Source organism: Monomorium pharaonis, chromosome 7, assembly GCF_013373865.1.
Source record: "Monomorium pharaonis isolate MP-MQ-018 chromosome 7, ASM1337386v2, whole genome shotgun sequence".
NCBI lineage: Eukaryota > Metazoa > Arthropoda > Insecta > Hymenoptera > Formicidae > Monomorium > Monomorium pharaonis.
The window spans coordinates 17,556,623-17,568,696 of NC_050473.1; the positions used below are offsets into that span (position 1 = coordinate 17,556,623).

Consider the following 12,074-nt stretch of genomic DNA (forward strand, 5'->3'; position numbering starts at 1 on the left):
TTTTATTTTATTTCCTTGTATTATAAATTTACATTAGAAAAGACGTTTATTGTGTCGACCATGATAATTTTTTTATAACTTTTTTAATAACATTTAGAGATGTGCCGGATAGTAAAATTATCCAGATATCGGATATTCGGTAATAGTGTAAAACCGGATATCGGATATTTAACCGATATCCGGATATCGGATATTTAACCGATATCCGGATATCGGATATTTGTCGGATATATCCAATACTAATTTCTAAAAAAATAAAATATGGAAGCAAATTATCTATTGGAAGCAAATAAAATATGTAATACATAAGTGACAAAACTTTTAAAAGTAGACTTATTTTCAAATTTATATTTGGTAATATTTTTCTGACTATGTCCGAGTCTATTGATACATTTGAAAGAATCTATTTTTAGGACACGCTTTACGGGAGAAAGAGATTATCAGCTAAGAGAGTTCTGTACTTTCTCTCCATCGTACTGTCTCAATCCTCTCGCGCATTGTTCGTGCCTCGCTGCTTTTTCTTCTTCTTCCTCTTCCTCCGTGAGAGATCTTCCCACGCACGTGCCGGACTCCACGTACGGATGGTCCACGAAGCCCATCCACTGGTGAATAATTACCAGATGAAGATACCGCCGCCTCGCGTAGGCTGATATCTGTTCTCCCCTGACTGCCTAGTCCGGCGATTTTGCAACGGTACCTATGCGCCTATTTTGCACGACGACGGACGTTTTGTCCGTTTATGGACAAAAGCAGTACGACGTTTTTGTTCAGGATTCGATGTATTATGGTGCTACAAAATCGGTTCCCAGTGCTACCTGGATTTCATAAACCTGAATTCATGTTACGCATTGAAATGACACGTTTTCAATACATGCTTTATTGCGTTCTACATGTATCAGTGACAGCAACGTTTCCGTTACAGTTGCGTCTTTCTTCTCTGAAATCTTGTTCGCATGAATGACACTATTTAGAGATTCATGCATAAAAAATTAGAGCATATAACCATTATATTACGCATATTTGTGGTAAAAATAAAATAAATTGTAAAAGAAATAGAAATAGTTTTTGAATAGAAATTTTTACGAAATTTATTTTAATGGTTTTACAAGAAAAAAATACTTCAAGTAGCAAAGCGTAATAAATTATTTTATAATTTTACAGCATCGATCTGCTGTCCGTTTGTCTGTCTACAATATTTCGCAGAAACCATTTAACTTTTTCAACTGTGTTTTTGCCAATAAGGACATTAATTTCACTGAAGTAAAATATGAGTCGAAGCAGTTCACTGTAAAAGAGATTAAAATTCAAGATCAATAAAGCATTATTTATTTACATCTGTTGCAAAAGGTTTATTTTTTTAAAGGAAAAGTAGCATCAATTAAAAAAAAAAATTAAAGGTTTTATATGAAAATAAACGTTTCGCAAAATAAGTAATTTTAAAAACACTTTTTCTGGAAATATTAAGAGAAATTTGTTTTCGTGCATTATGAGTCATTAATTACGCCAAAATTTATTTTTGATGAGGATAAAGTCTAGAGAAATATTTATTAATTATTTTATTACTGTTTCTCTCTTCCCTTCTCTTCTTAATTTAACTTTACATAATTCTCGTAAGTTAAGTGACTTTATCTTCACTGCTCATCGTATATTTTTCTGTTTATACGAATATCGATTGTGAAATAGCATTTCACATTTTCTGTGTCAATGCGTTCGCCTGCGGGACATTGTGCCCATCACTATGGTAGACAAGGAGGTTAATCGATATGGCCGGTATCGCATAACTATGCATGCGGTTGGACGTAAACTTTACACACGTTGTGTGCATTTGCATACAATCGTATAGCGTGTAAAGTTCTCGCTCTATAAACGTCGCGATTCTTTCGAAGTGCGCCCATCAAATTCGCTGGCTGTTGCCACGTACGTAACGAATCCCGAAGAGTATTTCCGTCGGGTAATGCGCGGTGAAAGTGGCTGCTTTTATTAACCGCAAGAAATTTGCATAGAAACAATGTGCGAGAGATACGTCGTCTGCGTATCTCTGTATTTCATTCGCGCTCTACGAGAGCGAGATTTTTTTCTGGGAGAAATTTGTAGATGAAGTTTTTGAGATAAGCTCGTGAGGCCGCGTGTAAATTCGCGAACGCGAAAGTGCGAAAGAGCATCCAAAAGCCTTCGAAGAGGCACGATAAATTTTTCGCGGTGTCTCGCTTGCAGCAATGAAAGAGAAATCGTGATGATCCGCCGCTGCCGGCTGCTGCGCTTCTTCGTTCTTTTTCCCTTTCCGCCGACTTTGTTTCTAATTAACGGCTGCCGCGTGCTAATTGTCCAGCTGACGTAGCGGGAGGCCTTAGAGATTCTTTAGGTGGTGAATCGAACAGGTTCAACCTTGAGCTGTGCGAAATTGTTTTCTCGTGGCGTAGAATACGCCTTTCTGCATAAATAATGAAGTGCTTTATGGAAAGTTCTATCCACTATTTTTTTCACTGCTGTCGTTATTTTGTTTTTTTTTTGCAAATTTTTTGTACAGAACAATATCATTTTCATACTAAGAAAAGCAGTTAATTATTATTTTTAGTTTTTTTGTTTTTTTTTTTAGTGTTATATATAAATTTCTTGTTATTTTAATCTAGCGATGAAAGCTAATTACGCGTTTATAAATCTATAATATTAAAATTTCTGTATATTGTGTAAAATTTTTGATTTTTAATTTTATAAGTTTAAATTTATTAATTACAAGATTTAACTTGTATATAATTATATATAAGTTTAACACAATAATATTAAACTATAAGTTGTATATTATTTAAACATTTTTTATAGGGATGTGCTGGATAGTAAAATTACCGGATATTGTAATTATGCGAACAGATACCGAGTATCTACTGGATATCCAGTACTAATTTGAAAAAAAAGTACAATACATAAGTGACAAAGTTTTAAATGTAAATTTATTTTCTGATTTATATTTTGTAATATTTTTCTGGCATTACTTGCTAATTTTACATTTAGTAATCACAGTTTAATATTAATAAATTTGTTCATAATAAATAACAACATTTCAGCGTTTTGCGGTAATAATCTGCTTTTGTTATCGGAATAAACTGACTTTTCTGCGTTAAAAAGTTTTTCTGATTGTGCGGAAGAAGTTGGAGCACTCAAATATTTTAACTAATAAGACCTATGACTAAGACCTATAAATCATATTTTATGTCATAGTGTGCATGTATAATGTATACAATCAACAATATGGCTTCGCCAATGATAGCAATGATAATGATATGTGCATATTTACATGAAGTATTTTGTAACTATATGTATGTATGTATGTCCAACTAATGTAGTATAAGTACATCAAAAATTTAATATAAAATTTTTGGCCGGATATTTGACGGCTACTAACAATATCCGGCTATCCGGTCGGATAGTAATAAAAAATAGAATAGGCCGGATATTCGACACATCCCTATTTAATACAATAATATCAAACTGTAAGATGTATATTATTTAAACACTTTCTTATAACGTTTGTATTTAAATATTGACCTTTATAAATATCTTTTCTAATAGCCAATATAATTTTTGTGTTACAGAGATGGCAGAGGAGGTGGTTCGTTCTCTACGACGATGGGGAGCTGACGTATTCTGTGGACGAACACGTGAGTGTAACTTGTAATTTGATATTCGAGGCGAATTTATTAATTGGATCACATTCTTTTTTACCTGTGATTACTTATCTTTCTATCATATGTGAAAGAGCTGCTTTACACGATCTATTTGTCGTGTTGATATGGATTCCTATTTCTTTTTGTGTTATTTTTGCTAATATAATCGGCAGTAGAAGAGTTCTTTATTTTTGCAATCCGTCTTCATCAAATTTATTATTTCACTTAATAATTTTAAATGCCGCAAAATATTTTTAATGAAAAATAATGTCTTTAAATTAAAATTAGTCAGAAATGCAGTTATAATAATCACAGCAAAAGATTTTGCATGATATTTGCATCACAATTCATGTGCGTTTTATAAATAAACTAATTATCACGTTCTAAAAGTCACACTTATCGTGTCGCTATAGATGTACTGTTGGTAATAAACGAGAGAGAGAGAGAGAGAGAGAGAGAGAGAGAGAGAGAGAGAGAGAGAGAGAGAGAGAGAGGAGAGAGAGAGAGAGGAGATAGAGAGAGAGAGAGAGAGCGGAGAGAGGCGAGGCTGAGAGGGAGGCGAGAGAGAGAGGAGAGAGAGAGAGGACTGAGAGAGGGAGCAGAGCGAGAGAGAGAGAGAGAGAGAGAGAGAGAAGAACGTTGAGTGACGGCATTATATCACAGATAACGGAGCAGGAATAATACGAAAATATGGCAGACGCAAGAGTTGGAGTATCGCGAACTGTCAGAATCCGCGCGTTATGTCAAGCAATGAATCAAGATCTGAGAGGAGGTGGCTTTCTCGGAGGCTGCGGGCACGCGGCAGAGTGTACCGGGGAAGTCGTAGTGTAGCCGATTGTGTACTCGACGATGGCCTGCCGTGCACGCATCAGCCGGTTACTACCTACCTACCTACCTACCTATCTATCTACTTACCTACCTACCTACCGACTATCGCATCGGCAACGTCTCAGCGCAGCGGCGTCCCGTGTACGCACAGTACGTTCGTTGCTATAAATGACCCCGACACCGGTACATCTCGAGTTTCCGCTTCCTGGTGCGGCAGACGCGGAAACTCTTTCAACCCGTCAGAATTGATTTACGCACGAACGGGCGCCAGAATAGAATTCATTACTGTTCCTTAAGAACGTCGTTTGCTCGACGGCGATGTCTCAAAGGCAGATTGACATGTCTGCGATCCCTCGATCGTGAATATATTTTTCCCATCCTCTCGATATACAAAAACCGTTCACAATTTTTCTTCAATTTTCTTTAGCTTATGTTTCGATAACCACAAAATCTCGATGTATGATGATACACGGAGAGAAATTTTTTTTTTTAATTTACCCTCAAAATCTGATAATTTTTGGATAATGTGTGACCTCAAGAAATTTTACTATACTTTTTAGTAAAATTTACTATACTTTTAGTAAATTTTACTGAAAGTATTATAGTAAATTGTACTATATTTTTAGTAAATTTTGCTAAGCAGTATAGTAAAATTCCTCGAGGTTACACATTATTCCACAATTACCAGATTTTAAGGGTAACTTTTAAGAGAAAATTCTCTCCGTGTATGTGTAATAATGTGAAATTTTTTTTTTCCTTTAAATAATAATAGCGGCAGAAAGGGAGCGCACTATAATCAGCAGTTTGGTTAATTTTTTAACGTTTCAATTGATTTCGCGTTTATGGATCAGCCCGGTACAGCATCTTGAGAAGCTTCCACTTTTGATTAATGTGTAAACTTATCTCGTTCTTACTCGACGGCTCGCCGCTGTAAAATAGAAAAAAGCGAGGGAAGGGCGGGGTGGGGAGGGGTTATATATTGGATCCGCGCGCATAAATTGAACGGAATTGCCGTCAGCCTTGAAGTGTCCTTTACCCTTTATTTAAATCACTCCCGTGAAAGAACGATTGTGGAGATGGTGCACTAAGGTCTTTGTAGAGACGCTCCAACCCTCCCTCCCTCCCGCGGCCGGCGTGCCTGCCCGGCCATCCTCGAACCCAGATTAATGATCCGGTCTGGAGGCTTAAGAGGGCCATTCGTTTCAAGAATAATCTCGGCCGAAAAATGCGAAAAGATAATAACCGGTACACACGCGCGCGCGGTGGACGCGACCGTGTGTCTACCCCTGTAAACGTGTGACTGCAAAACAGAAGTCGTTCTGGTTGTCCTTGGCGCGGGAATGAGAAATTAGGCTAACGGGTCGAAATAAGTCAGTCGAAAGCAGCCCCGCGAGACGTTCCCGTCGAATCGAGTCGTAATCTCGCGACGACGCGTGTCTCGTTACATCCACACGTCTCTTGGTTTCGTTCCTCGTCCGTTTTCTTCCTCCCCCCCCGAGGACGAGGGATTCGCCGCCGCTCTTTTCCATCGTGGAAGACTTACTTCGGCCGCGAACCCGACGCCCGTAAATTAGATTCCCGGAACTTCGGTAAGGAACAGTCGGAATGCGCTCGGGCAAACGAGTATCGCGAGTTGCCTTGTTGCGGCAAGCTAGAGGCTGCCTTTTGCTGCTCCGTTCCGAGAGATTGCAACTGCAACCGAAACTATTCAACTAATTGCTTTAACATTGTCGTAAGTATTAGCTGGATTTCAGTGGAGTACACACTGAGCGAAAAAAGTTGTTAATTTGACTAAATTTTCCAACTCAATTAAATCTCTTCGATTGAAGTATCTATGTATTTCAGTCAAATATATAAATACTTAAATTGAAGTTCAAGTATTTCACGTATTTAGGTTAAAAATGCATAAACACTTGAAGAAATTGAATCGAGTTGAGAAATCTAGTCAAATAATTTGCAAAATTTTTTTTCTCTGGTGCACATTAATTATATTAATAATTATAAATATAATCATCGTGTATATATACATAACTTGGAATTCTCTTTGACTAATTTATTACTTATACGTATTCTTCATTGATTCCCCTAAGGGTTGCAATTATAATTAATTACTTAATCTATAAGCAAGTTTTTATATAGTTAATGCATAATATAAGACATTTGTATATCAGAAAATCATCTTTCTAAATTCGACAAGAAAACGAGCGCGAGGTTCACATTTTCCACGCAGGCCCCGCGTATACGTACACACGTAGCGCATCCCGGGCTGGTCGATGATTTTCAAGCGATCATCGTTGCGACCTTGTGGCGATTAAGAGATTGCGGCTAACATTCCGTGAATAATCGGCGGCGCGGCGACTCCGCCGTTGCATTTAGCAACGATACATCATCATCGGGCCCGACTATCGGCCGAAATTATGGCCGCCATTAATTTGCGACTCACGACTTGGTATCGCGCGCTCGCGCGCGCGCGCGCGCGCAAAGGGGTAGGGTTAGGGTAAAGGGCCCCGGGGATGAGGAACGCGTATAGCCGCGAACGAGCCGACGATGGTCTTTTTTCTGCCGATCTGTAATTTGTTCTGTCATGAATCCTCGGCGGCGGCGGCGGTGCCCGGCGCGGTCGTGGGAGATCCCGCGGAAGACCGATTGCTTTCGAAACAAAGCCTGCTCTTACCTGTCTTCGGTGGTACGGCCGACGAATGGGGCGCGCGAGTAAAACAGGCATTACGCCTCCATCCCGCGCGCTCTCCGCGGAATTGAATCCGGGGAGAGCTAACCGCGCCGCGTCGCGGGCTTAAAAATAATGGACGCTGCACCAATCTTTCTCTCTCTCTCTCTCTCTCCCTTCGGCAGAATAACCGGCGGTAATTGCCCCCGGGGATAAGATACTTGCCCGTCGGCGCGGCAAATCAACGGGCCACGTAAATGAAGGAGTCGTATTCTTGCCGAAGCCGAGCTCTCGTTCTTCCTCCCCTTTCCCTCCCTCGTCTGTCTCGCAGAAATTCCCGCAGAAATCGAAGCGCGCGCGGCCGCGACGGTGAGCGGCTTCTTCCAATGAGACCTCCAACTTTCGCGGTCGACGAAATTAAAAACGATTTGCATTTCTTCCTCACGAATCTCTACGTCTCGGTGACGCTGCGCACGCACGCGGGCGCGGCATCCGTGGCTTTCGAAACGAGCCGTTTATTCCCGTGAAATCGCCTCGGTAACGAGAGAGCATTCCCGGGATGTTCTCTCGCGCGAGTCGCTCTTATTTCGCCGGGGCTAAGTGTGTGGCTAATTCGTTTAATTACACCGGCGTAAATCAGCCGCTCTCTCTCGGCCGTCGAGTTTCATTCTCGAATTATTCGCGTGGTCCGGGCCGCCGATTCGCCGGTACGAAAGTGAAATGGAGAATTATTAACAGCGTATCACAGAATCGGGTTCGGAAGATCCAATTTTCTCATCGCCCCGGCGATCCCCGTCCTTGGCGGTCGAGACCGCGCGCGAAATAATTGAAACGATTTATTCCACGATTCGCGCAGAGGCTCGTTCTAATCTCTAGGAGCGCGATCCGCTGGTTTTCCGCGCTCGCTCGTCGGTTCGATGAATTTGCATAATGGATCTCGCGTCGCGCGCGGACGGAAGGGTCGCGGAAACCGCTGGAGGAACGTTCCTTCTCCCGATCAATTATTGATCATTACGGCCGAAGGATTCCTCCCGGGGGAATCGGAATTACCGCGTCGCGACGTGCATCTGTCATTATGTTCGATCCGTCATCGCGCCGCCGTTCACCGCGGCAATTTGAATTTGTAAACGCGGTTCCTGTCGCTATAGCGTTAGGCGGTGATTTCACGGACACGATCGTCTATGGCGCGCGATATTCATCGTCTCGTCGCCGCGCCTGTGTTTGCCGCCTATGTAATGACATCGCGCGCGATTTCGAGCCAATTAAAGTATGCGTGTCACGAGAGCAGACGCGAGATACACGCCAAGTAAACGCTTTTCCTTGTTCTTCTTCGAATATTATTCTCTTTCGGCGTAACCTTCTTTGTTCGATTAAAATTATTCAGCGTCAGAGACTTAAGCACTAAAATAACGCCGTTAACGTGATTTACCAGGAATCTCATTGTCGTTAATTAACCGCAAAGTCGTTAACGAAATCTTTGTTAAAGATACATCATGATAAAAGTGGGCTCCATTATGTTTATTTTTTTTTTGTTTTAACAACTGCGTTCAATTGTATATTCCGAGTATCGCGACGCGAGGCGCGGCGTATCGCCGGCCTACTAATGATCGCGATGACGATGATCGACGATGATCGAGCCGATGATGAAGCGAGGTGACCCTCTTTCGGCCGGCGATGTATATTCCGGGCTAAACGCAAGTTAATCGGCTGACCCCAATTAAACGATAGCTATCAGAGTAGGCCGGGCGGGACAACAGCTGCGTTACCGATAAATGTTAATGAACCGTGGTATCGCAATAATAGCGTCGTTATTAGCGAGCGAGCCGTCATTAATTAAGGAAACCTTTGTTCCTCCACCCACGACTCCGCGATTTTTCCGCGCCGGCCGTTTCCGTTTGGAGGTGGCTCCCCATTGTCCATGCTCACAATTCGAGTGACTAATATCCTCAAAGGATCGATGCAAGGACTGTTAGAAATCGGTAATGAGAATCTGCATATTTTGAGGCTCGCGTTTGCGAAAATTTATATCGCCTGATTAAATATTATTGGTTTTTTATCTCGAATCACGTTGAAATTCAATATCGATTGTCATACTAGAGAAGAGATGAATTGTTAATTAAAATTCCTCTCTTTAGTGATAAAGAGTTCGGAGCGTTTATTACAAATTTTATTTGAAATATTCATGTGTCTTTATAGATTTTTATATTTATTTTCTAACGGTTCTTTAATTGAAGTACTGCACTGAGAAAAAAATGTTAATTTGATTAAATTATCTAACTAAATTAAATTTTATCTATTCAAGTATTTATATATTTTAATTAATTATATAAACACTTGAATTGAAATTTGTGCATTCAAGTTAAATGCATAAATTCTTAAACTGACGAAATTTTAATTTAGTTGGAAAATTTTGTCAAATCAGCAATATTTTTTTCTTAGTGTACTTGTCTTTTTTCTCACAGGATAAAAATGCACTTGCGTTACTTTTGACGTCAGAGTCTTATGCTGTATTAATCACAATTATAAACTATTCTATTATAATATATTGTGAATTCTTATCAAGAGATTGCAGTTTATATACAAAGTATTACAAGAAGGGAGGAAATATCCTTCAGTTAATTCATTAACTCGCCGAATGTCATCTTACTTGGTTAGGTCGGAAACGCAATCTCATTAATTCCTATATTAATCGGGAAGATCCGGGGTCGGAAATTGAAGCCCGCACGTATCGCCGCGAGTGTACCGTGAGCGATCACACATGCACGACGTTTTAACGAAACAAATTGCAGTGCGAGGGGATCCATCTCGTCGCGACTGCATCATCGCTGCGAGAGAGCTCTCCGGCAATCACGATCCAGCATCATCGGTCAGATCCGTTTGTTCATCTCGCGCTACGTCAAGCGCACGCAACGCACACACACACGTACACATACTCGCACACATGTACACACGTGCAGTCTGATTATCCTTTCTGTCCTTTTGTTCTTTTTGCCTGATGCTGCCCGCTGCTGCTGCTGCTGCCGCCGACCCTGCCTACACTCGATATTAATACCGATACGCGTGTACGGGATTTGCATGCTTGCGACGCGGCTGCATGGATGCATTTGGGATGCACGTGTATAGGTGTTCGTACGCGCGCGCGCGTTTAATCCCGCGGCCCGTGTATACGTATGTCTTACGTAATGCTCGTCCGGTGTCAACTATGTGTCTCGCGATAACGACGAAGGGGACGGAGGAAGTCGTCTCGATGGGGGCAACGTACATTAGGAGAGAGGAAGGAGACGCGCCGAGAGAGCTTCCTCGAGTCTCTCCCGTACCGCCGTACGTTTTATCTCACGAGGAAGTTCTCGTTTAGGTGCTCGCGAGGAGTTGTATGCGTGCACGTCGCGTTTAGGCTTTGAGGATATGTATATACACGGTGGTGTCTCGCGTATCGTAGATTATGACCGTCACGCGATCCTGATGTTTCGCCGCGACTTTGCTCCGCGCACGGAAAATCTCTCCCGGACGCGCTGCACGCCACCCTCCGTTATCCTTTTAGCTACACTTATGCCCGTTGGAAGTGTCTCGTACGTTTCTCGGAGGGATTAAAATGATATTGTCAGCTATTTTAAGAACGCCTCATTTTCATCGAAATACCGTTAAACATATATCGAATATAATATCTAAATTTTATTGTTTTATTCGCTAAGCTTATTTTGTCACATACTTAAAAATCTTGTACTTTTATATCCATTTTATAGCAGCAAGAGTCGAAATGATTTTTTGATTAAAATGTCTTTGAAGATTAGATTGTTATAATATTTTTTTATAACTTAAATAGAAATGTCTGATTGTTTATTCTTGCTAATGAAATGAACTATACGGCGTTTTATGGTCAATGTAAATTCACGATGGGTTTTATCTTTTCACAATGTGAGGAAGCTGCCTGAGATAAATGTTACCGTCAAGGATGAATGCGGGATTTCTATGGCTGAAATATACTTTGTGTATACAATCTGTCGTTTTACCGTGCGACACGTATAAATTTTTAAGGCGCAGGATTGCCTTCGCCAAGTGAGTTCCAGGTACCGTTTGGTGTATGATAATTTTGCATTATGATGTGCCTTGATAATAGTAATTTCCGGGTCTGCAATTTTACTATGAAGTTAAAATCTAACATTTTACTTTTTTGAGATGAAACGTAAAATGCATAATTTTAAATTGTACAGAGGAAATATTAATATCAAATTAAAATTAATTGGTAGCCGACCGACAGATACATCGAAAAGTAGTGAACATTCGCGTACTTGCGACGAACAATAATCTCACGCGGTGTTTAGCAGTGTGGTACTTGTAAAAAAGGAAACGAACGAAGACACGCGAAAAAGGATGAAGCGCCTCTTGTAGACCTTAATGGCGTTTCTCGGTGTGTCAGCGACGTAAATCAATCACGAAGAAAGAAGGAAAAGTCACGGGGTAATAGTGCTGTACGAGAAGGGATAACCGCGCAGCTTGAAGAGGAGCTTTGCTCTTCGAAATACGCCGTAATGCGCGGCAAGCAGCAAATCTACATTTTATGGCTGTCTCTGTCGTTTCTTCGTCATTTCGCCAAAGGATACCTTTTTTACTACGCGCAATTTTATATTATAATCTCTCGCGCGGTCCGCTCGGTCGCGCAATCAGCAGCGTTGCCTCCAAATGCTTTCGTTTCGAGATTCACGGGGAATAATTCGCCGGCTGTTCACCGCCTCGCCGCGAATCGTCGGTATGGTATGCGGCTTTCCATCTTGCGCCGCGTGCTAGAAGTCAGAACGCAAACGTAATATATTCGCGGGGTAATATTTGCTTAATTAGCTCGAGGGAATGCTTAGGGTTTTAGCTGGATGACCCATGCGAAGACATTTACTCGGAGAAACTCATAGTTCGTTCACATC

General features: G+C 41.1%; 1 protein-coding gene across 3 annotated transcripts in view; it reads left to right on the forward strand.

Annotated features, from left to right (window-relative positions):
• The window catches only part of LOC105830667 (protein outspread), a 185,631-nt gene that overhangs the window by 93,752 nt on the left and 79,805 nt on the right, over nucleotides 1–12,074 (forward strand). For all 3 annotated transcript variants that reach the window (XM_036290403.1, XM_036290404.1, XM_036290405.1), the window contains exon 4: nucleotides 3,591–3,656. In XM_036290403.1, coding sequence (XP_036146296.1) covers nucleotides 3,591–3,656 — 66 coding nt within the window. The remainder of the gene's footprint in view (nucleotides 1–3,590; nucleotides 3,657–12,074) is intronic.